Source organism: Anas acuta, chromosome 20 (assembly GCF_963932015.1).
Source record: "Anas acuta chromosome 20, bAnaAcu1.1, whole genome shotgun sequence".
NCBI classification, from domain to species: Eukaryota; Metazoa; Chordata; class Aves; order Anseriformes; family Anatidae; genus Anas; species Anas acuta.
The window spans coordinates 10,125,157-10,150,682 of NC_088998.1; the positions used below are offsets into that span (position 1 = coordinate 10,125,157).

The window sequence follows — 25,526 nt, forward strand, 5'->3', positions numbered from 1 at the left end:
GAAAGAAAAGAAAAAAACAAACAACAAAACACCACAAAACAGATAGAGACATTATTCAGTGTTTCTCAGAGTTCTAGAGTAACAAATGTGTCACAAAATGAAATCTCTTTTTCCTACCAATACACTGGTTTGGATTTGATCTTTATAGATAAGCTTTTACTACTTCCATCAAATGTGCATGTCTAGAAGGACTGTATTAGACATTGTTAATGATGCAGGTTTAGTACTAAAATAACAAACTAATTGTACACCAGCTTAAAAAGCGAAACAACTGAATCAGGCGTGGTATATTTATGTTCTGATGGCACAGATTTACAGGGAGCAATTAAAGATCTTATTCTCAGGGTAAGAGGGCTTCTGAATTTAAACTTGGTTTCTGCTGGCATCCTGTAGGAAGGATCCTACATGATTCAAATGAATCATGTTAGATTAGCTAAAAATGTTCTGCCATAAATACTCACACACGCTTACTGAACGTAGGAGAAGCTTGATGTGAATTCCTTAATATTGGTACCTGCATAGTAGAACTGTAACTTGTACCTATGGTGCGTAAATCATACAAATATTACAGAGGTTGAGTGCTCTTGCAAGGAGCACACTAGAGATATTCTTGCTGTGTTGTTTTAATTGCCTAGTGAGTAGGTGACCATGTCCCTTGTTTCTGTTTCAATATTTTGGTATCAGAATGGAAAAGGTGATCTCTGTAGCACAGTTGATGACACATACTGGTGCTATCTTTGTGATCTAAAAAGGAATTGTGTAACAATTTTTAAATCTGTGAAACCTTTCCACTCACATTTAGCAGACACAAAGGAAATAACCTGGATCTAATGTGCGGGAAGCATCTCTAGAGTCCAAGTACAAGGGAGAGGAAAAGAACTGATCAGCAAAGAACTGGCTACACTTGCAGTGGTCATTCAGCATGTAAACTAATTAAGGAATTAAACAAAGAAAATGAGCGCTGAATGTCTATTTTCAGACTCTGCTGCAGTCATATAATTTCTGCTGTACACTGAGGCCATGAGTTCAGGACCTGGGAAGATGATGCTTGCAGACCCATCATATATACTATATGCTAACAGTATAATCATGCTGAATAGCATCTTGGCCTTATTTTTTTTATTATTTTCATGTCTTTCATAGATTATCTGATAATTTTGGAGTTCTGATGTGACTGGTTATCCTTACAGCTCTGAAAATAGCAGCTCAGTTGTAGTCAAAATGCACCAGTGCACGAATGTCCAAAAAAGAAAGTCATGAGTCATGTGAAGGCAAGGGTCTTTCTGATCTGTTCCGTCCTTGTAATGCTCCGTCATGTTTTGCATGTCACTAAGGCTAATCCTGCTCTGGCAGGAGTGCAGTTATTTCTGCTAACATCCACTGAAAATGTTCTATATGGAAATAGCTGCTGTGGCGCAGAGTTGAAGCATGACTTGATGCAAAACCTTTGCTCTTCAGTGCAGGTAGGAGGTGCAGTAAGCCAGTCTGAGCACTCCTGATCCCGTGCCCCTGCTCTCTTCATGTTGACCTCTATTTCTGTAGCTGCATTTGATTTCTGCCATGCTTTTCACGACCCCATGTGGCAGAACAGTCCCAAATTAATAAGGATCTGTGTTGACAGCTGCTTCAAAAGCGTCTGGCCTCTTTCAGTGATTTTTTTTATTTCTTTTTCTTGTGAGCAGGGTGTTGGATGCAGGCTCTCCAGTATTTCTTTTGATGTTTGATGCTTTCCAATGGAATTCTGGCCTCTGGTGCTTGGAGGACTGTTTTTAGCTTTCTTTTGCAAATTAACTGCTGCAAGAATAATTTCTTGTTTACTACAGAAGTGTGACTACTGAGTGATGAAAAGAGAAGTGTCATCTGGTGGGTTTCACCAGTGAAGGCTGTATCTAGTTCTCTTCTTGAATCTGACTTGTGCATAAAACCCAGCATTGAAACCAGGCCCCAAGGTGCAGTGCTGTGTTCTAGCCATGGTGACCATGTTTATTAATTATTTGTTCCACGTTTCTTTGATATGCGCTAGTTGGGTTTGTGCTCTCTGCTTTTGTTATTGCAGAAGTGTTGCACCATTGTGGTATTTCAAATTACTTTTGAGAATTTGCACACCATCTGTGTGCAATAACAAAGCTTTTAGCAACTCCAGATTGCCATGCTCGTGATGGGGAGTGTGGATGAAAGCCAGCCCAATGAATTAAGGTCATGTCCCTACTGGGGACAGAAAGGAAACTCTAGGTAAAACGATCTAGACAATCCTTTGAGAGGCATCTGTTCCTGATAGGACTTTGGCAGTCGTGGTTATGGCTGTTAATCCTTAGGCTTTCAGCCACTGAACAGTAGGAGGGGAGAAAAGGGGGCTTGCTCCAGGTGTTAATGGGTACCTGAAGGAGAAATACTTCATGTTTTTGACAGCCATAGATGGATGGAGAGTATTGTTGGATGGAAGACTTGTAAAGCTACCACACAAGTTTTAAAAAAATAAATCATGATACAAAGCAAAATAGACATCACCTACTTTTCAGACAATGTTTTTAAAGAGGATTAATACAGCTACTGAATCTCTCAGATCAGTGGAGGTCTTTTAGTGGATAAGTACTCCATAATGCGAAAAATTTAAAAACCTGACATTTACAATATTGAGGAGAAACTAAAAGCTTCTGCATATAGGTCTGTGTGGGAGGAAATAAGGTTGAAAGATTAAAATAAATAAAAAAAAAAAAAAGAAAAAAACAATGAACTGTTGTACCAGATAAATAAACTATATTAAGAAAAATCCAACATGAGAGGGACATCTGGTGGCACAAATTTAAATAATAATAATAATAAAACAGTGGCAGAATGGGTGTCCTGGGATGTTACCCTGCAGTAACATTTCTGATAGAAATTCTAAGCCTAGTTAGATTTTTCTTAGAGCAGCACTCTTGCTATTCCCTTTCTCATCGTCCCCCTTTTTTGTCTCCATGAGCATGTCTCCATGGTTTAGTGGGGACTGTTAGTGTTAGGTCAGAGGTTGGACTCGATGATCTTGAGGTCTCTTCCAACCTAGAAATTCTGTGATTCTATGAAAGGATTATAGTACATGGAAGTTCTACCAAACGCACCCTGAGTCTTGGTGCAAATGATACGAATTTTTAAGGAAGGAATAGGTTGATGTGTCACTACCATTATTTGACTGAATTTGTTGCTTCATTAATGGCGTAAAATGTAACAGTACTTTAGCTGTGGGCAGCTAACATTTATTTTCCACGTGTATCACAGTCAGGTTTCCACGTGTTCATTTAATTCGGAAGTGTCCATTGAGTTTTCAGGAGTGCAGAGGGCCACAACTGTGTGCGAGCCATCGAAATGAACCTTAACACACATCTGTGAGTCGTGGCGTAAGAGAAGTATGACAGTCTTGGTGTGCCTGAACTTGTAGCTTCCTTCTTTGATTAGTTTTGATCACGTGGTGATAAAAGTTTAATTATCTTTTAGAAGCAGTAGGTCTCCCAGGAGCTCTCGCTGTAACTTCATGGAGCAGCAGTGAGTTGGCCTGGGCTCTGGGCTGAGCTGTCACTCTGTTAAGAACCAACACGCTGTCAATTAAAGGGAAAAAAACTTTTTACATAGAAATACCTGTCAGCTATAAAGGAGTTAAGCTTGGACTTAATAAAACAGTAATAAAAATAAAACACTGAAGACTATTTTGATTTGGTGGAACATCTTTTGTTTTGAAATTCGAGCAAGCAGATGTTGTTTTGGGCAGTCTGAGGATTTCCAATACCACCTTACTTTTATATCTGAGATATATTTAAGGTTCAATGTGTGCTGTTTTACTAAGGATGTTTATAATGTGCCTATTCATGCCTAAGGATCCAGAAATACTATGTGAATCAATTGGTATGTAAATCATTCCCCGCTTTGGAAAGATAGGAGATCATTTCTCCAGCAGTAATTCAATCAGAGCTTGTTTTTTGTACAACCACAATGCACTTGCCTAAATTTAATTCAAAGTTTATGTTTCCTAGCTACAGTTCTAGTACTTAACTTTCCATGAGTAGAAATGCCATAAATTATAACAGAAATGAAGGACAACAGTGAAGTGATCTTTGGGGGCTGGGGAGTGGAATAAGGTGCAAAAATGAGATTTTGGTTTTGAGAGTTTTGCAGGAGACTGCCTATGGATTTGCCAAGTCATGGTGTTGTCCAGCCAAGGTTTTTGAGCAGTACAAATACATTGTAGGATGGTTTTTCTACCTACAGGTGAAGTGAAATCCCAAGTGCAGCAGTGTGGTTGCCCCGAGACTCATCCCTTTGGCTAATTCCGTTCCCATTAGAAATCCCACAGTGCGACAAGCACTTGGCTTGCGTTAACCAAACCCTTGCGCTTGTTGGTACCGATGGAATTGGGTGTGTGGACTTGTACTGGTACACAATGGCTGCGTGCTTATGTTTTTTTGAAAGGACTTCAGTTGTTGAAGAGCTTCCTTCCAGTCCATTACTGGTTTGAGGGGCTCGACGCCCAGTTCCTGTAGGGACAGCCTGCCTGTGTCGTGGCTGTGGAGCAGTCGGTTTGGTGTCGCAGAGCGAGCTTCAGTATCTTACAGGGATGTGTTTTCCAGTGCACTGAGCGAGCAGAAGGCTCTTGGGTGTTTTTCTCTGGCCTTGCAGACGGGGTGCCCGTATCGTGTTGTGACACCAGTGCCTGTGTGTGTACACGAGGTTTTTTGCCGTACATCTGCGTGACGCGTTAGCGTGTGGTGCGAAGCCACGTTTAAGTGCTGGTGTGAATCCCTGGCATGCTTACCCACGGGAATGCCCTCAGGTTTTCCAGTCCGTGTAGCTGCTTTGGGCTCCGTCAGCGGTCGGTTTGAGATTTCTGGTGCACCATCAGTGGTCTGGCAGCCGGCCGTGGGGCTGGGAGCCTGCAGGAGCCCCCCGAGCTGGTGAGCCACCTCCGGGTTTGGTGCCCTCGCTTTCAGGTGCCTCCTGAGCAACGCAGACCGTGGCAGGCAGGAAGACCCTGAATGGGTTTCCTTCCTCCCCCCTGAATGAGCGCTCGTGCCCTGGGGAAGAGCCTCAACGGAGCCCGGGGTGCTCGTTTCACACCCAGGCTCGGGCTGCTCAGAGCTGGCACGGAGCAGGGCAGGTGTCCGTCCATCCATCCATCCATCCATCCATCCATCCATCCATCCATCTATCCATCCGTTTGTCCGTCCATCCATCCATCCATCCCTCCGTCTGGGTTGCGCCGTGCAGGAGGGGACCCGGGGGGGGTTTTACCGGTGGGGGGGGGGCTGCGGGGTCCCCGCCGGCGGCGCCGCGCCCTCGGCGCGCTCCTGGCCGCCGCCCTCCCCTTCCTGCCGCCCTCCCCTCCCCTCCCTTCCCCTCCTTCCCTCCCTCCCGTCCCCTCCCCTCCCTCCCGGCTCCGCAGTGCCGGGCCCGAGCTCCGCCGCCGCGCTCGGCCGGGGCCGCGCCGGGGCTGGGTGGCGGCGGCAGGTGAGGGGCGGGGGGCGGCGGCAGAGGCTGGGGGGGGGGGGACCGGAGGCTGGGGGGGGGCCGGGGCGGCGGGCGGCGGCGGGGGGGAGCCGGGAACAAAGCGGCGGGCAAGATGGAGCCAGGAGGGAGAGGGGCCGGGACCCCCGCCCCGCCGCGCATCCCGGGAACGGGGGGACCGGGGGGGAACCGGGGGGGGGCCGGGGCGGGCGGCGGGGAGCGCCCGGGGGGGGGCCGGGGGAGCAGGGCGGGGATGATGCTGTAAAACGCTTTCCCCTTCTCTTCTGTCAGCTGCGGGAGGAGTCCCGCCCGGGCCCGGGGATCGTCCCTGCTGCTGCCCCCCCGGCCCCGCAGCCCCCCCCCAGCCCCCCGGGGCCGGCAGCAGCCCCCCACCCCCCCGGGGCGGCTGCCCGAAGTTGCTGCCATGCCCCCCGCCCGGTCCCGGTGCGGCGGTGGTGGCGGGGAGCCGGCTTGCGAGGGGGATTGTGCTGCAGACAATGCGCGGCGGCATCTGGAGCAGCCCCGGGGACCGGAGCTCCGGTTTTGACATTGCTGCACACACGGCACCAGCCGCAATGACAGCGGCTGCCTGGAGCGGCTGCAGGCAGCAGGCAGGAGCATGAAGTGAGGAGACCACTGCAGTGCTCAAGATGAACTCCTCCTTGGTCGGCAACCAGAGTGGCCGGCCCTTCTGCCTCCTGGCCATTAGCTACCTGGAGACCATCAATTTTTGCCTGCTGGAAGTGGTCGTTATCGTGTTCCTCATGGTGCTGATTATTTCGGGCAACATCATCGTGATATTTGTCTTTCACTGTGCACCTCTGCTGAACCACCACACCACCAGTTACTTCATACAGACCATGGCGTATGCTGACCTCCTGGTGGGCGTGAGCTGTCTGGTGCCTTCTTTGTCTCTGCTGCACTATCCTATTGTGTTAAGTGAGTCCTTGGTTTGCCAAATCTTCGGTTACGTGGTGTCGGTGCTGAAGAGCGTCTCCATGGCCTCTTTGGCTTGCATTAGTATTGACAGATACATCGCCATCACAAAGCCGCTGACCTACAACACGCTGGTCACCCCGTGGAGACTGCGGATCTGCATCCTGATAATCTGGCTGTACTCCTGCCTCGTCTTCTTACCCTCCTTCCACTGGGGAAAGCCTGGATATCACGGGGATGTGTTCCAGTGGTGTGCCAATTCCTGGAACACCGATCCCTATTTCACTCTCTTCATCGTGGTGATGCTCTACGCCCCGGCTGCTTTCACCGTCTGCTTCACGTACTTCAACATCTTCCGCATCTGCCAGCAGCACACCAAGGAGATCAACGAGAGGCGAGTGCGCTTCAGCTCTCAGGACGGGGAGACTGGGGAGGCCCAGCCCTGCCCGGACAAGCGCTACGCCATGGTTCTTTTCCGTATCACCAGTGTCTTCTACATCCTCTGGCTGCCCTACATCATCTATTTTCTGCTGGAGAGCTCCAATGTCTATAGTAACCGCGTTGCGTCCTTCTTGACCACTTGGCTTGCCATAAGCAACAGTTTCTGCAACTGTGTCATTTACAGTCTCTCCAACAGTGTCTTTCAGAAGGGGCTCAAGCGTCTCTCGGGGGCTATTTGTGCCTCTTGTGCTAGACAGAGGGTGGCTAAGGACTCCTCTACCTCTAGGAGCAAAAGATCTTCCAATGGATGTCACGTCTAAGACACCTATCAGCTTGACTGGGAAGTGCAGGGACAACTCTGTAGATTGCAAAAAATTAAATACGATTTTAAGATGTCCAGATTTGCAAAAAGGTTTCTGAGAAATGCTGCTGACATAGAAGAATCAGGAGCACATATCATTGTGATTTCACTTTTAAAAATTTATTGCTGTGGAGGCGGCCGTGGAGTTTCACCTCCATGTTCATTTTTAAGAATAAAGCTGTATCTTGACAGTTACCTCTCCAGCTGGTGTGACTGAATGGAGTGGGTGTCTGAGAGCTTCAGCAAAATGTAGTCTTTCTTACAGCTCTACTAGGTTCTTTGGAGATTCGTGCTTCACATGTAAATGATAGATCTGAAGTGGAAATGTCACGGTATATGGTGTATTACAGGGATTTTTTAATATATGCCAAAGTATATCGACACAATTTTCCAGCGTCATAAGAGAAGGGGCCAAACAATTTGTTTTTCAGTGCTACCTAGACAGGATTTCTAGATCAGTAGTGAACAATGTGAACATTGCAGCATGAACTTAAAGTCTTACTGAGCCATGGGTGCAGCAGCCTGGTCTGGGCAGTCGTACGCGCAGGGGGAGTGATCCGGCTTCTGTGCCCCTTCCTCTGGTAGGCTGCCTGCGTGCGATCAGCGTGGCATCTGCGTTCTCCTATTTGTTGTGAAGTAGGAAGAAAAACTTGGATCAGACCAAATCTAGCAGTTAAATAAAATGTGTTTTGATAAGCTAAGAGAAAATACTTGTCGTTTTATGATAGCAGAGTTGTGGCAGTCACTCGAGGATGATGCCAACATGTGAAAATTATTCCCAAAACAGTGGAGAAATGCCACATTTTTGTGTGGAAATTTTCTCAAGAACGACTTTAAAAATAACATCTCCCCCCCCTTTTTTTTTAATCTAAATTCTTCTGATATTTTACATACTGGAACTTAAGGGGAAAGGAAAGAAAACAATTGTCTTCTAAACAGCTAAGGGAACTATGTTGTAAATTTAACTGTAGTATTTGAGTTATTCATAAGTGCACAGAGCTAAATCAGAGACATTTTTCTTTAGGCTGCAGGGGATTAAAGATGGTTCGAATATAGCAGGAGCTAAATCCTGATGGCAAACGCATATTTAACTGGTCAAACAACGTACGGTATCTGAGAAACAAAGTCTCATTGACCACGGCTTTTTCCAAGCTCGCTTAGGTGAGGTGTTTCCGAGTATTGTGATGCTGTTAGAATGCGGAGTGGCCCTCAACTGATCGGTTTTTCTAAAGAATATCTCTGTCTCTGTACCGATGCCATATTGGAATACGAAAGTATTTGTGAACCACGTTTTCCTGTAATAACGGGTTACATCTGCATCACCTTTCCTAGCTGCAGCTCTGCGGCCTGGGGGGTCCCCGGCAGGCACCGCTCTGCTCTGCAGCTGGAGCTGCGCCCGCCCATGGTCACCGCGTTGTGCTCCCCCCCTGTGCCCCACTGCTGTGACCTGGGGGCATCCTTGGAGCTCTTCTGTTAGAGTTGCTGTTGGTGGATGCTGTTAGCCATACGGGGAAAGGAAAAAAAATAGGGAAAATAAATTTCAGAGGAATATTTTTGAAGCAGGGTAATTCTTTTGGCCGAAGGGAAGACTCTGTGTATTTGTTAATTGGTTTCAGCTCTACTGTTGTCATTGACTGAGAAGATCTGTTTTAAAGTGGTCTACCCTGCCCCGCCCGCAAGCATCTACATACCCTGCTCTGATGTGCTGCGTGCTCCGGCCCCTGGTTTTCCACGCTGTGCCCGGAGGACGGCAGGGCACTGCCAGAGGGCACCAGGGCGCTCTCGGTGTGCCTGGTCCTGCTCAGCAGCAGGCGTTGATGCACGAGTCCCCCGCGAGCACGGCGTGTGTCCCACTCCTGGGGACACCCCGACTGCTGCTCCTGAGTTTGGGTTGAGAGCCGCTGCTACAAACCCTGTCTAAGTCATGTTGTGGTTGGCGTTCAGAATGTCATCCATCACCCAAACCTCTCCGAATAAGCTTCCTCCTTTGTTCATCTGAAATCTTGAGGATGAAGGCTGTTTAAATCCTGATTCCTTCACGACGTTACTCTTAATCTTCTGTATTAAGACAGCGTCGAGAGCGAGGGCGTTCGCCGTGGCCTTCCCACAGACGTAGCAGAGGTGGTTCTTGCAGTTCTTGCAGTCTGACTTCTGGTTCGAGGCACCTGAATATGCCAGACAGCCGTGGGGGAGCAGAGCATAACGGTGTAGTGAGTCACTCATAAACGGTGTAATAAGCTCACGGCACACCAGCTGGCTAATTGTTCCTAGTGTTTTGTAGGTATTACGGCATGGGGGGGCAATGGAGGGGCTTGAGTCACCAGTATGAAAGCATTTCTGCGTGGCAGTTTTTGGAACAGCATCTCAGGTAAACTCCCCAGTAGCATTTCTCTGACTCTTCACCTGAGCTAACATTTCCATGTCTTTGAAGTGATGCAATCTCGTGTTAAAATAACACTTGAATGAATTTAATAGAAGAAACTAATCTGCTAGGGCCTAAAACCCTAAAAATGGCAGTTCCAGGTTTAAGTGGGAGCTGGACTACAAATATTGTGGCTTTTATTTCAATTTTTGTGGCATGAGTAAAAGATTTATGTAGGAGTATTGTATGTTAGTTTTTGAGAAAGTTGGGAAGTTTAAAATAAATCAAGGGCTGTAAACGATGGCATGGAGATTTAACTTGAGTTGAAGCAGTTGCTACTTCAGCTGTAAGCCTGGAGCTGTGCTCGGTGCAGTGGTTGTTAGGATGTGGATGCATTTTTGCAGCTGTTGTTGCTTTGCAGCTAAAGTTCTAGTCAATATTCCTGACAGCTAGGTTTTTCTTCAGTCGCCATACTCATCTCAAAGTCTTCATCGGCTCAGGTGTTTTCCATAAGAGGTGAAAATCAGAACCTGGAAGTCTGCGAGATGAAGGGCAGAGCTGCGGCCAGCTGATGTGCTCAGGTTCCGTCCGGTATGTCCAGAGGCACTTCTGAACGTTGCCTCAGTAGCCTCATTCGCTTAGTTTCAGATATTTCTAATTTTAATGTTCATTTATCTATTTTTTTTTTAATTTCCCCTGTCAGTTAATTTAAGGTTGGTTGAGTTTAGTAGGTGATTAGATGTTTTAAATACAACATTTGAGCCTGTTGCCTTCAGTGAAACCGCACAGGGGTGGATCTTGCTCACAGTGCCAGCTGTGGAAGAAATAATTTTGAAACGTATTACCTTGTTTGCTCGGCATTCCGTTAAACATCCTTTGCCATGGACTTAACGTGAGGCACTGTAGTCCTTTTCATCACAATATGTGCTATGAATTGTTAGGCAGCTAACTTTCCAGCCGGATCGCTTTCATTGTTGTACATATGAAACTAATCCCTTCTTGGCTCTATTTGTATCCGAGTGTGCCTAGTGATTTAGAAATTGGTATCAAGAGCATTGCACATATGAATGCCACGATGAAGAGAACATAGAAATCAAATTCTGTCTTCATAAAAATGGCATGTTGGAGTACAGTTAAATGAACTAATCTTGAAATTCCATCTCAGACTCGACGTTTATTTCTTATTAGGGTTATCTGCCTTACTTTCAAATTAAGCTGCTAGAAGGTTCAATTTACGGGATGGAATTCAGTGGCATTTTTTTAGTATCATGGGAAAGGATTTCTATACGCACAACTTCTCAGTGTGATTAATTTGCTTCATCTAGTACTCTTGATTAAAAAAAAAGTTTACTGGGTGTTGAGGCAGTGATGATAGTCATTTTCCAAATGGGCTGGGAGAAAACCTGTGAAGTATTAATTTTATAATCTTGAATCAGGTGACAATATTTTTTAATTTGTGTGAAGCAAAAGTATTGTTGTTGTCTACCATCAATTTTTAATATTAAATATTACTGGTTTCTACAGTCATTATTTGCTGTTAGGGATTTTTTACTGTTTGTTTTTTTTAAGCTGCTTATTACTCAGAAATTTGTTTCTCCTAGTTGGAATTCTGACGTGGCTCAGTGTCAGAGTGCCACAATTTTGAATATTTGTCATAAATCTACAAGAAGAAAGTGGTATAAAGTACTGAGGCACGGAGAATCTCAGTAGTTCAGGTTGCCTGAAGGATCTTTCACAGAGCAAAGACTTAAATGAGAATTCCCGAATTTCAGTCTTGCCCTGCATCTCTGTGGCAGCACCCCTTTCCCTTTCACATAAAGCTTTCACCTTTAAGTTGAAGTCCTCAATTTCAACAGATTGTTTGTTCTGCAAAAAACACTTCCAAAGCATATATGTAATGTCAAGTAGAAATATTCAGTATGTGAAATTTATGAGTAGTCTTTGTATTTATTTTGTGGTATCACCGGCTGCTGGATGTTAACAGCAGCATTGAACCTTCCTGAGCCAGGAGGCCTGAAACTCTTCAGTCTGTTCTTATTCCTCATCATGGTTTGAAGTTGATTAAGCTTCTACTCCTAATCTGGCTGGTGCTTTAGGAAGTATTTTTTGTAGGAACTAATACTTGAGCATAGGAGCCTGCCTGTAGACATTACAAACAAAGCGTCCAATTAAAATTTTTCTAGTGACTTTCTTCATCTGTTGTAGGTAATTATAACTCTCTATGAGGAGATGGAGAGTGTGGAAGTCTTAGCTTATTGTTGTTCTAACACATCTTTAGTTCTGGGTACTTGAAGCACCTGCTAAACTTTTGCTGACCTGGTCCTTATTTTCGTGTTATTTCCCTTCCTGCCCTGGCATTGCAGGGTTACCGATCTGAAAGACGTCTTCTGCAGATAAGCAAAGGCAGATGATTTAATGCTAAAATTATATCAGTAAAATGCTCTTGGAAGAGGAGAGGTCTTCTAAATTAAAATCTAGTATGTGTAAAAACAGGTGCTGTTATATTTAGAGAAAGAAACTGAAAGCTGTTGGAAACAAACAAAAGAAGCCTGTGGGCCAGCAGCGTGTCTGCGCTGGCGGTATGATGTAAGTTGTTAACACAATGGAGTATTTAACCTGGGTGTATCCCTTATGGCTCGCTTGTTCAGGATGGAGGTCACCCTTCTTGCTGGGCTGTGCTCTGAGGACAGCTCGTTTAAGCCTCGGGTTCCCCACGCCTGCAGCGCTCGGATCCCATCTGCAGCAGCTGGGTGAGCTGAGGCAGCTTCCCAGTCCCTTCCTGTGGCACGGGGTTTCTAGGTATGTGAGATGTCGGTCACACAGACAGCTACATCACAGTTCTCTGCTCGTTAGTGACTTCTGTCGCCTTCCAGCTTTTATTCCCATTCCCGTGCACGGCCTGGGAGGGTGCCCTGGGCTCCTCGTTGGGCTGCTTTCTCCGTGTGAACATGTAAGACGAGGGCAGTAGCTTTGGAATCCAAATCCTCAGCTTCTCAGGCGTTGCTGGGGTCCTTTGGTTAAAAGGTTACACAAATTCGAGCAGCCCTTCCTAAAGATGAACTCGGACAAGTCTTGCTGTGCACACGTAGGTCATCCTCCAGCGTCCCGAGGGTGGCGTGCTACAGGCAGCCAGATGGGTGGCAAAACAAGTCAATGCTTCTTGTCCAAATTGGGGGAAACAAAGGTTCTTTCAGGATTTCAACTGTACATGAATCCTTAAAAATCAATAATTAGATTAGTAAAGGATGATGTTTTAATATGCTGGCAGGAATATAGAGGGATTTGTCAGGGGAAGCAAAAACAGACTTTGCACTAAAGTGGCTTAGGTATTATTTATAGTGTTAGTGATATTTGTGTGCGTGAAAACTTTGGACAATTTTAATATAATGTAAGGCTTTGAGCTTTAGCTGACTGAAGTTGCTTGTTTTATGAAGTTACATTAGTACAACACTGTGAAGTATTTTTAAATATTAGCATTACTGGGTATTAAAAGTATTTCATAAAAACATTTTTTAAAACATTTTCTGTAGATGCTGTCAAAGGAGTTGATGTTTAGTGTACAAAGAAATAAAACCCTGAGGGCTGTAAGGTACATGTGTGGTTCTGATCACCTCAGTTTTTGAGGGATCAGGGATTTTTTGGGATAAATTTTTGTCGTTAAAACCTACTAAAAATAATGGTGCAGTTAATCCTTTCAGCTACAGGAAGCAGCATTACCTCCAGCCATGCTTTTGAACTGTCTGAAAGGATTTGCCATCGCGTTTATTGTCTTCATAGACTGATGTCTTTAGCAATGCTGTACAGCACAGTGTTTTGCAAGTTGCTATGCTGATAAATTTCTCTCCATGTGTAACCTTTGGAATCAAGTTTCTATTGTAATTCTAGCATGTAAACACTAGGTTCAATTTTGTATTCCTCTAATGAATGCAACAGGATGGAAATGAGTTTGCAATTGCTAATGATGAGCTTTCTTACTGTTCTTAATACTCGTGGGTATGTCTTTACTTCAGGGAGTTCAAAATTGTATTAGTACCTTTTTTAATTGTTTCTTTTTTTTTTTTTTTTTCCACATGCTGTTTACAATTAACCTGCAAGCATGGGAGGCTATGCATGCATGTGCTTCTAGGTTGCTTTGCTGAACAAAATGCAGTGGAGCAATCTGACTTTACGGATGCTCTCTTGTCCTTACATTCCACCTGTGTCTGCTCCTTCACAGTCACTGGGACAGCAGAAGCCACCGGTCAGATAATTTCAGTGTTCTGCGGGATGGGGCATCTGCCTGAGGGCTGTCACGAGGAGTTTTTCTGGGGGAGATGATCCAGCTCTGTACATGAGTAGTGTTACAACTGGTACTTTTCTTCCGAGCGTCAGCGAAAAGGCCAGGAATAGACAAAATCACACGTAAGAGTGTGTATGTGTGTTTGTAAGAAATTTGTGCACCTTTTTAATGCTGGAATTTTTTTATTTTTTATTTTTTAATTAAAAGATGAGAAAGAGGTGTGAGTGTGAAACCCCTGCTATGAAAAAAACTACAGGGAAAAAAAAATCCACCAAAGCAGATGAGAAGAGCAAACAGGTGAATTCGAGGCAGTCCAACCCGTGAGACTCGGTGATGCTGGGTGTAGCTGTGACACAGGGCGGAACATTAGGGTGGCAGCCTAGGCCCCTTAATGTTCCCCACCTCTGCCCGATTTGTTCTGTTTTGTACCCTGCAGGGGAAGGGGGGAGTAGTGAAGATGGGCATTTTGATGTTCACGGCAGCTGAGGAACGGTTATTGTTGTGAGTCCAAAAATGTGTATTTTGTGCCAACTCAGAATTGTTGTTAAAATACAGGGGGGAGAGGTACTTCTGCCCAATTATTTTAATAGACATTTCTGTAGCTGATTTTTCAGCTAAGGCTAATATAGGAAAAACTATAGTTAAGCCAAAAATTACAAATGTTACTGATTTAAAATAACCTACATATTTTTAAAGATGAAATGGAACCGCATTAAAGCGAAGTATGTACATACCTGATCCTCAGTCTTTGCATAATTATTTCCAAGAGATAATTTTGCTATGAGCTGTTGAAACTCAAAGCAATGTATTATTCCCTTTGAGCCGACCTGTACTCTAGCTGTGTCATCCATCTCTTGGTTCGTTTCCTTTTTGCTGTAGATGTACGTACATACATAGCTATGTATGGATCTCAGAGTAAGCGATTTAACGTGGCAGTAATTGTACAGTCACACAGTTTAGGGCTTTGTAAAATATGTAATTTTAAGAATGTCAATGTGGTTCTTAGCGAATTTTATAAACACTTTTCTGAATCTGTTATCAGCACTTCCCATCCTAAGAAAAACTGCACATATTTCAGTGATTGTTCCACTGGTTACATTTTTGTCTGCCATTCGTTTTGGATTGATGTAATCTTGATACTACTACAATTTCAAGGGCTGTTGACGCATTTCACATAGCCTGGGATTGCCTGTTCTCCAAATGTATGGATCGTGCATCAACAGTACTACGTAGCCTTACTGTTTTGCCTAAAAGCCTAGCTAATTTATTTAACATTCTCTCTTTAAAGAGAGCTCGTCGGAAGGGGTAGCGTATTTTAGGACGCTCCTTCTCTTTAAAGGGAAACCTGGAATTGAATAGCAGTACTCGTTGATCAGTGATATTATTGTAGCCAAAGGATGCATGGGTGGTTTAATAGGAAGTTTTTGCTTCAAGTTTCTTGATGAAATGTAGTGTTCTACAGAGCTGTGTGAAGAGTGTAGTTTTTTATTCGGAAATGCACTTGTACACTTTATTTGAAAGGTCTGAATGGATCATAAATACATTTAAGAAATAAATGATATGTCACATGTTTTCATGTCTTGTCTCAGATGACTTCTGTGTAACCGGGCTGATAAAGGTGTGCTCGTTCTGGAGTGGGTGGCTTTCCCCTCTTATCTTTACTGCTCCAAATATTCTGCTTTTTACGTAAGTGCCAAGGGCAGGAAAACCTTCCATCATACAGTTTGTGTTTATGCGTTATCCATACATGATGCAGGGCACTGTAGGCAAGCTTCTCTCTATAATTTTCCTGTGGGAAACTTGAGCCCTAAAAGGAAATGAACACAGCTAAAGGGCTGGATATCACAAGGGATTCACTTTTATTTTTAGAAGTGCACTATATTGCCATATTTGGACTGAAAGTATGCTGTATCAATGCACTATTGTATCAAATTGCAGCTGTTTGCCCATTCTGAATTTCTCTTAAATTATTCAATTTTTTTCCCCCAAATACAACTGTTTATTTGGGAGTGTTCTGGGTGAGTGCTGACTCCAGGTAACACCTGTGTTCTGGGGACAGCATTTCTTGTGGGAAGCTAACCAGCGTGTTGCTTTGGAAGTGGGATCTGTGGGGCTTCCGCAAGGTCTCGGTAACAGGTGCAATTCTCCTTCCTAAATCCTCGCAGTGCTTTGGTCCAGGACATGCAGGAGATGCACTCGCTGTAAATGTTCCTGTCAAAAGCAATGGTGGGAATACCATTAACCTCGTTAACCTGCAGAATGAATTTGGTGACGTGGTGTCCTACCAACATCCAAAATAGCCATTGAAAGACCTTCGAATATTGCAGGATGTACTTGAAATGCACAGATCTCCGAATAACGTACCCATAGCATGTATCACTACCCTTGATGCTGCCCATGGAAGTTTGACAGCTTCGTTTTCCCCGCTCGTTAGAGCTGCTGGAAGCTGTCAGCAGATGTGCTGCTTCCTTCAATGTCTTCTGTGTGCCTTGCATCGATACAATACGCCTTGCAACACTGTGCCGCATGCTGATCAGCCCTGGGCCGAAGCATCTGAAATGTGACCGACGGATGGGATTTTTAGGCCTTTCTTTTCACAATAATCTCTGCCTGTATGACAAAAGCTCTGCAAAGTCAGCGCGACCTCCTGAGAAGCAATTACAGTGTGAAAATTTACTCCATGGTGCCAAGAGTGAGAATTGAGCAGAGTTTGGGTTTTGTTTTCTAACGGGAATGGTGTTTGAATTCAGGTTTATGCCAAGGAAATTCGTAATTTCCTTCATTTTTGTATTTTATTTGGCATTTCACAGAATCACAGAATGGCTGAGGCTGGAAGGGACCCCAGGAGGTCATCTGGTCCATCCCCACACTCAGGCAGGGACACCTCGAGCAGCTTGCCCAGGACATGTCCAGACGGCTTTTTCCTTGGACTGCTTTCTTTAATTCTTTTTAATTTCTATAATTCTCTTAACTTTTTTTAACCTTTTAATTTTGGTAAACTTTAAATGTTTAGAATTTTAATCATTTATTGGGCGGATGTGTCATGCCAGTGAACAAACTGTATTTTGATTTTTTTGGGAGGTGGTCTTAAGTTTTGGACCTTATAGTTTTTCCGTTTTTATATCACTTTTTGAAGTCAGCCTGTGTCTCGGTAAGGGCTATGTGTTATGTCCACACCTGATCTCCAGGTGTGACAGGAGGAGCTGATCCTCGAGTGGTGAGCCAATTTGAGCAGGTAACTTCCTCTACTGCAATAGTTCATTTCAGTTTTCTTTCATCACAGCTCTTGTCCCTTCAGCAATTCTTTGCTGCTGCTGCTTTGTCTTTTCAGTTTTATGTAGGGGATTAGGAAGAATAAATCTGACCTACTGAAAACTACAAGTATTTCAGCCCTGTGAAGAGGTCCTCCTGACTCCAGTGCCTTGAGATCTTTGAAGTGTGGCTTAAGCTCCTGAAAAAGCTTCCAGTGTGCCAGTCTCACTCTGAAGATGTTGATCGAGATTGTGACTGCACGATGCAATTTGCAGATCCTGGGATGCTCAATCAACCGGAGAGGAAGTTTTTAGTATAACCCCACTAATATTTTAAAGTGCATGAAAGGGGGAGGAAGGCTGTGTTCAGAGCATCCATATTTCCCTGCTTTCCTTCAGAGCAGTGAACTGTTGTGAGAATTTTAATCTTTACTGCGCTTGCCTCAGTTCTCATGGCTGTTTTCCATTCTGTTTTCTTTATTACTTTCTTTTTCTTCCTGTCATTCTTAGCTTTCTATTTTTCAATCCCAGTTTGTGAAGGGTGTGGGTTCAGAAGGGTTTCCTTCAGTTCCCAGTCCCCTGAAAGCATGAGAAATTGCCCATTGAGCCAATTCTCACAGCAAGGTATAAAAATAGGAGTAAAGAAAAGGTTACACAATGCTTGGATTGCAGCAGTTTGTACTAACGGAGAGATTTCAAAGCCACAGTTTGAAAAACATTTTTAAAACCTTATCATTTCCGTTAATTTTTCTCTCACCAAGCTATGTTTGAGCTGCAGGAACTAGCTTTCCAGATTACTTGAGGAATTGTACTGAAATACAGGAGTCAAGTGCTCAACAAGTCACGCAAAGTCAGAGGGACCACTAATTGCTCTCTTTAGTCAAAATGAGTGATTTCTTTGAGAATCCTGTCCTAAGAGTTTCCAGCCAGATGCTTTTGTGTCTTCTATTAAATAAGGGAATTAAAAGACAGGTGGATTTAAGGTTATTTTCTGTCATCTGTGCCCTTGCAGCAGACCACATGTAACTCCCAGGAAATCCACTTGTTTGGTGCCACAGACTGCTATCAGCAGTGGACACAGTCTGCACCCTTGCAAAGAAGGGTACTTCGCTGTAATTCAGCCTCGCAAACTTCTAAGAAACTGGAAGTTATCACAAAGGCGTTATTCGCATGCTTTAAAATTCTGGATTTATTTCTGAGTGTTTGTTTTCCCTTCTTGTGAAACGAGCTGAAGCTGACAGCCAGCCATCATCTGACTTGTCTTTGTTGACTTAAAAGGATTTTTAATGCGTGTGTGTGTATATTTATAAATATGAAATTTCTTTAGTATTGGCTTCTCTTTGCTTCTGATTTCCTTGTAATGAAATGGGCCTCTTTGGCATATTAATTATTACCAAATTGAAATGCTGTACAGTACTTTTGATATCATTTCCAAAACAATCCAATAACTTGATTCTAATAGCAGTGTAATGCTTTCCTAATGAAATGTCTGTATTAAGCCACAGAGAGGAGCATTAAACTTGGATAAAATCTGAAGAGACAATGAAGTCCACTGCTGCAGTTTTGTTCCCGTTTGCAACATTGAAAAAGATCAACTAAAATCTGTATTCCTGCAGATTATTTCATGCTCTCTGAAGTTACTTTACTTCTGAACTTTCTTCCCTTTGTCGAACAAACCCACAAGTTATCTGGCTGTAGTAAACCAGCCAACAACAACCACCCACCTCTTCCAGTGGGGTTCTGCAGGGCACCGTGGATGTTTGCAGCCGCAGCCTGGTGCGCTGCTCTGTGATGGTCTCAGGTGTGAAGCTGACCGGGGTTTTATTTGAGTGTTCAGTCAGTTGGCCATGCCATCTAGTAAGGGAGCCTGGATCCTTCCCGGAGCAACAGTTGCTGATTTATTGTTGTGGGATCTTTTCAGCCAGTTGCTCACTGAGATCCCCCTACCAAGGAGCTCTTGTTCCATGCCTAGGACAAGCCCTCTTTTTGGCAGCAGAAAGAGGGACCAGTTATAGGCAAAAAGAAATACCTACAGATAAAGAGGGCTTCGTTTCTGTTTTGTTTCCAGCGCAATGGCCTTTCCTGATTTGGTAGTGGTCACAGGCTTGCTGTGGGGTATTCTCTGCCATCGTGCACGTCCCTGAGCCACGTCCAGCAGTGCTGGTGCCAGCACTGGTCTGAGGGCTCTCACCAGTTACTGGCCTCCAGCTGGACCTGCACCGCTGCTCACAGCTATTGCAGCCCAGCAGCCCAGGCAATTTTCCACCCACTTTCTGCTCCAATTACCTAGCCTACATCTCACTAATTTGATTTTAAGGAGAAAGTGGGAGACTGTGTCAAAGGCCTTGCAATCTGCTGGCCTCTCCTTATCCACAGCTCCTGTCACCTCACCGTTAAGTTCCAGGAGGTTGGTTAGGAGTGTTTTGCCCTTGTTACATCCACGTTGCAGCTCCTAGTCACCTTCCCGACCTTTGTGAGTTTCGAAGTGGCTTCTGAGAGGTGTGTGGTGCTGTTGCACCATGTGTTAAGCTCTGGGTGGTTAGTGTCTTCCTTGGGCTCATACTCAGTTTTCTATTTTTATATTGCCTAATTTTTGGGGGAGGATGAAGAGTGGTTTCTCTAGCTAACACATTTAAGAGAATAAATGAAAGAACCTAGGATGGCAGCGTGCAGCTGCTTACAATTGCTTGTTACCCTCTGCAGTTGTAAGAAAAATGAGATGCGACTAGGCAGCATTTGTGTTCAGAAGACTGGGAGGGAAGGCTGCTGTCTGCACTGCAACGTCCTGAACGCTTTTGTGTGTGCACTTTTTCTGCCACTCACTGACTGTTCCCAGATGTGCTTAGGTAACCAAATCTATCAAGATTGTGATCTGGAGCTGCCAGCCTGCAGGCAGGCTGTTCTGGCTGAGTAGACTGTATTTTGTTAAATTTAGAACAGTGCACTGAACACAATGCCAATCTCTTAACTCTCAGTCCTAGCATATTGTAATTTAGTCTCTTTTGATGTGTTTTCATTTACGTTACCTGAATTTTTATTTTTGTCTAATAGGAATCTCCGCAAGACAGTGCTATCACCCGAGACATCAATCGAACGTTCCCTGCGCATGATTATTTTAAAGATACCGGGGGAGATGGTCAGGACTCCCTGTATAAAATATGCAAGGTATTCTTTAAATTCTTCTTCACTTATTTTGGTAACTTATGTTTAAAATCATTAACAGATGTAACTGTTACCTGAGAAGAGTCTGGAGGGTATTATCGTTAACTGTATCGTGGAGACAGACTGGTGCTAGGCTCAGGTTGGTCCTTAATTGTAGATTTTTGTCTGGTTGTAGTTACATTCAGGTAGGAGATCTAAAGTAGTAAGCCCTCTGGATCCTGAACACTAATTTGTTTCGTACTGAAACTTCATGTCAGTCTGGATCGGGCTGGACAAATTATATGCTGTTACGGAGATGAGGACTAATTCCGTAGTGATCAAGAACAGCTTGTCACTCTAGCATGCTCCCTGGTTGTCAATGTTGTCTAAACAATTCCAGCAAAGTTGGGGACACATGCAGGAAATCACGCTGATGTTGCCTCTTGAATTTGATTTTGATTGACATTGATGTATTTTACATTAATGTGTACTAGCAAGTGAGAATGCAACATCTACGTGAAATAAATGAAAGACGTTGAATTTCTTCTGTTCAGTTTTCTCAGCATTCTTTAATGAATATTTTTGGATCTAAAATGGAGATGGTGAACATTTGCAAATTAATTCAAGAGACCAGTTTGTAATTTCACAAAGATGGGAGACCCCTTCCTTATAGCAGCAGGAAGGCTGCTTATCACAGTGTAGTTGGTTAGAGATGGTGAAAGGAACCTGTAAGTGTGTTTGTGACAGGCCTCCCTGACCAACACTACTACAGGTAGTTATTCTAACAGAAACATCTGAGTGATTTGAGTGCATCAAACACAGGCAAAATGCAGCCATGAAGAAATGGTAAGAAATCTTAGAGTTTTTATCAGAACAGGGCAAATGTGGTAACTGCCTTTCTATAGATCACAGCTCCACATCAAAAAAAAAAAAAAAGAAAAAAGCTGAAATCCAAACAGGGGGTGAAACTTTTCCAATATTTGACTAATGAACCTGTAGGGTGTCATCTGAGATATGCTAGTCTAGCAAAGAGCAAAGATGTTGGGGAAAATGCACAGTGGTCTTTAAGACTGGAGATAGCTATGTTATAAAGCCACAGGCATGCACTGGAGTTGTTTATTAAAAGGCAGAAATAAGCAGCACAAGTGGGCAGCTTGTTGTCTGTGTCTCGACCAGAATATTTTAAGCTTCCAGCACTCCTTCTTTTGTGTTTCTTGTGTTTCTCCATCTTCCACATCTGACCTCCTAACACTCCTGTAGCATCTGGTCAGAGGTAAAAGCACTCGGACAAACAGCTGGAGAGGCTGCAGCAGTCCTGGTGCATTGCTGTAATCAGCCACTGCCACCACGTGCCACGGTTGGATTCCTCACACGGGTTGTCCCCTCATTTCCCCCTCAGTAGATGATGTCTGCTGGCACCAGTACACCTCATGAAACTTTCATGGAGCTGTGTTTAATGTAGCATTCATTCTCATTGTGCTTTTAGGTTGAGACAGATATGCTGTAAAATTTGATTCCTTTTTTAGGCCTATTCTGTCTATGATGAAGAGATTGGCTACTGTCAAGGCCAGTCGTTTCTTGCTGCTGTGCTGCTTCTACATGTAAGTGGTGTTTTTTTTTCCAGTTTGTCTTAAGCTTAAGAATAAATATTGCTCCACATGTCTGGGACAGACATTGGTAACTCCCAAACTAGCGGGATTGCAGGCTGCTTATCCACTTAAATGTTGGTCAATAATAATGTGATTTTAGCCTGAGAAGAGTAAATTGTTTAAAACTTACTGGGATATTCGTAACAAATGCTGCCTTTATTTGGAGGCATTGTAGGGCTTTGTACTTCTTGGATTTAGAGGTTATTGAAGGATAAAATAGTTTTTATATTTGCTTTGTTAATATACTCAAGAATACTTTTTTTAAACTTAATTGTTGGTAAAAGTGACCTCGGCAGAGTAATATCCTTTAATTGCTTGCGTGTTCAGAAGCCAAGAGATTTATGGTTACTGTAAATCAGAAAAAGTTTTAGATTCACTCATGCTTGGGAAATATGAGAGGATTAGAAATCTGTACAAATTATTTATAGACCGTTCTTTTTTAAAGGAAGGTCTGCTTTTTATCACTGTGTGTATTGCAGCCATGGGCAGTTGAAACTGACCAGTTCCTAAGCCCAGCAGAGCTCTGAGATTTCTTTTCCCAAGTTGATTTTTAGTTGCTACCAGTGAGAACTGAGCATGAAGTCTTCTCTGCAGTTTCCAGTGGAAGGGGATGTCTGATCTTCGGTGTAGTGTTTTCCACAATGTTATGAAGTCGGTGGAGGATGTCAAAGATACTGTAAACTCCATTCTTTTCAAACATTAAGCAAATGACTAAGCAGAGCAACCTTTTAGTTCTTTGTGACTGCAGTCTGAAACATTTGCTTGATGACCAATTAATCCTTTACTGCTGTACTGAATCAGATCAAGAAGGATGATACTTTCTGACTGGAGAGTTGAACCCTTTTACTGAAACATACGTGCTTTCTTTTATCTTTTTCATTGTCTTATGTCCATTTTTTTGAATATCCATTGCGTTAGAGAGAGTGGCTGTCAAGAACGGACCATGAGTTATTCCAGAATTCTTTCTTAATAATAATTGTTGCCTGTGGGAATGAAGCTTGCATTAAAAAGGTTGAATTTGAAATAAGTTTCTTTTTATTTGATTCTCTTTGAAATCAGTCCTTGGAGTATGGCTGCTAGGGAAAATAAATATTAAGAAAGTGTTGCAGAGAAGGAGCCCTTCACTACCAGTTTGGCATGTCTCAGCAAAGTTTTCATTTTTAACAGACTCCATCTGCAGATTAATAATAGAATACTTGAGATGGATGTTCTGGCCTTTACAGGAACAAGTGATCGACCTGAAGCCAGCCTTTACTATTACTGAATTTTGATGTTCGGGAGAAATGTCTAAACACTGACAAGCCATGATGAGTGTTTCTTCAGTTTTTGGCAGGAAAGGGATATTGAACGTTCCCAAACCAATGCTGAGTTGTGATAAATAGAGCTTTTGGTAGCAGTTACTGGTCTCTTGTAATTGTGGCATCTGAAAAATAAACATCAAATGTAATAATGTCATTTAAAAAGGTAAATATATAGTTAAAAATAAGGGGAAGATCCAGTTAAACGTCATCTGATATTGCTTTTTTCTTGGTTACGTAGGTGACAGAGTTAGGCTGTTTAAAATCTGTAGGATTCTGACACTATTTGGAAAAAATATGGCAAGAAGCTTCTTTGGTCTCTATGTCTGAAAGAGGTGTTTTCAGTTGGGCATTGGGAGATGGTTCATTCCACAGAATAAGAATGAAGTGCAGTTTCCAATGCTAGGCCTCCTTTTGTGTGTTAATACTCTTGTTTACTTTTAAACTGGTTTGGGCCAGATTAAATAGTAGTAATAATCTGGCATCCTGTAAGAGGGAGGAGAAACAGCAAGGGCAAATGGACCCAGTGTGAAAGATTTAAATGCTCTGTGATAAATACGCTTTCCTCTCACAGATGCCTGAAGAGCAAGCTTTCAGTGTTCTGGTCAAAATCATGTTTGATTATGGACTCAGGGAACTTTTCAAACAAAACTTCGAAGATTTGCACTGCAAGTTTTACCAGCTGGAGCGCCTCATGCAGGTAGGTGCTCAAACTTGTGTGAACTGAACGGATCAGAGCCTGCAATTCGAACGGTTAGCAAAATCAGCCATTTGTTTTACACATGAATGCTGTCTGTAACCTCTTAGTAAGGATGAACAGTGAGGATTATCCATGCTGGAGGTTTTCTGAGACTAGAGAGTGCTGACCTGAGACAGTCGGATAGCACTGGCCGCGTGCAGTAAGTCTGAAGGCAGAGGTGTGTGAGAGCTGGAGTGGCTCTCGTACAGACTGTCCTGCCAGTGACTTCTGAGCTCACTGCGGACACGCCGCAGAGTGGCTTTGCAGGGTCAGCACATCTCCTGTCCGGGTTTCTTGCTAGGGGGAGAGCGTGGAGACTGGGCTCATTGTGCATGTAATACAGTGGCCTTTTGAGCATCTGCACTGGGACATGCCTTCAGCATCCTTGGAAGGTTCTTTAACAAGTCAGACAGCTGGCTTGTCAGGCATGAGTGGATACAGAGCCTGCCTATCTGCACTGATTGTCACTGTAAGGGCTCTACCCAACTTCTGTTACTTTGGAATTTTGTCTAATGCTCCAAAATACTATAGATTAACTTTTTTTTTTTTTTTTTGTAATATTATTCTTAGGAATACATTCCTGATCTCTATAACCACTTTCTGGACATTAGCCTTGAAGCACACATGTATGCTTCCCAGTGGTTCCTTACATTGTTCACTGCAAAATTCCCTCTCTACATGGTCTTCCATATTATCGACTTACTCTTATGTGAGGTACGTGTTATAATTGGAGGTTTGTACTACTAGTAACTTTTGACAGTTTTTTACTATCTTGGTTCATGTCCTTGTTACTATCTGTTCTTTCAGAGCTAGGCAAGTGATACTTATTTTTATGTAGAAGTGTTACGTTTTTGCAGTGAAAAAGAGATCTCAGCGTTTTAAAGGTATGAATTGGGAACATATGTGATTATAATATCCCATTTCATTGAATACTGTTTAATCTGTATGTATAATTCCATACAGTGCTCATGGAATGGAAATTAATTTACAAATATGTGGATGAAAGATTCCAAATTTATTTGGTGGTTAAATTGTATTATACATGATACCATTTTTTTGTAGAACACTGTTGCAAGAAGGCCATTGCATATAAAATTTCTCAGCTAACTTCTGTGCTGGTAACCTCACAAGCTTGGAGCTCTTTTTACAGGAGACTTGAAGTCTCTTTATGCTTCCCAGCATATAAGGAGGAAAGCAAATTCTTTACTTTGAGTTTTTGTACGTAATCATGTTTAAAACAGTATATTTGGTGGTATGTTGGTAAGTAGTGTAGTTTCAGTTGGAGCTTATTAAAATATATGAACAATTCACATTTTGTACTGAAGCATCCCTGAGTTAACTAATGATTTACTTTTATACTTGCTGATTAATATTATTCATGCATTCTTCACCAGATCTGCAGTTGCTGCTGTGAAGTGGCACAGTTTGTCTGCATTCCCTACACGGAGGGGTTTCAGCATTCATAAACCTCCTGGTCAATGTTTTTACCCTTTCACTGTTATCTGTCTGCTGCTTGATTTGTCCATGTGCCAATGAAACAGAAAGTAACAGATGGTATCTAGAAAATCAGTTTTATTTGTTTAGAAACACATTTTAA

The 25,526-nt window shown here is 43.3% G+C and overlaps 2 protein-coding genes across 4 annotated transcripts in view; both read left to right on the forward strand.

Annotated features, from left to right (window-relative positions):
* Positions 1-25,526, forward strand: part of RABGAP1 (RAB GTPase activating protein 1) — a 65,804-nt gene that overhangs the window by 27,598 nt on the left and 12,680 nt on the right. For all 3 annotated transcript variants that reach the window (XM_068657029.1, XM_068657031.1, XM_068657030.1), the window contains 4 exons: positions 20,154-20,267; positions 21,770-21,844; positions 23,765-23,890; positions 24,500-24,643. In XM_068657029.1, the coding sequence (XP_068513130.1) occupies positions 20,154-20,267; positions 21,770-21,844; positions 23,765-23,890; positions 24,500-24,643 (459 nt within the window). The remainder of the gene's footprint in view (positions 1-20,153; positions 20,268-21,769; positions 21,845-23,764; positions 23,891-24,499; positions 24,644-25,526) is intronic.
* Positions 5,349-15,422, forward strand: GPR21 (G protein-coupled receptor 21). Its single transcript, XM_068657069.1, has 2 exons — positions 5,349-5,475; positions 5,764-15,422. Exon 2 carries the CDS (start codon positions 6,123-6,125, stop codon positions 7,167-7,169), a length of 1,047 nt encoding a protein of 348 aa, XP_068513170.1. The 5' UTR covers positions 5,349-5,475; positions 5,764-6,122; the 3' UTR covers positions 7,170-15,422.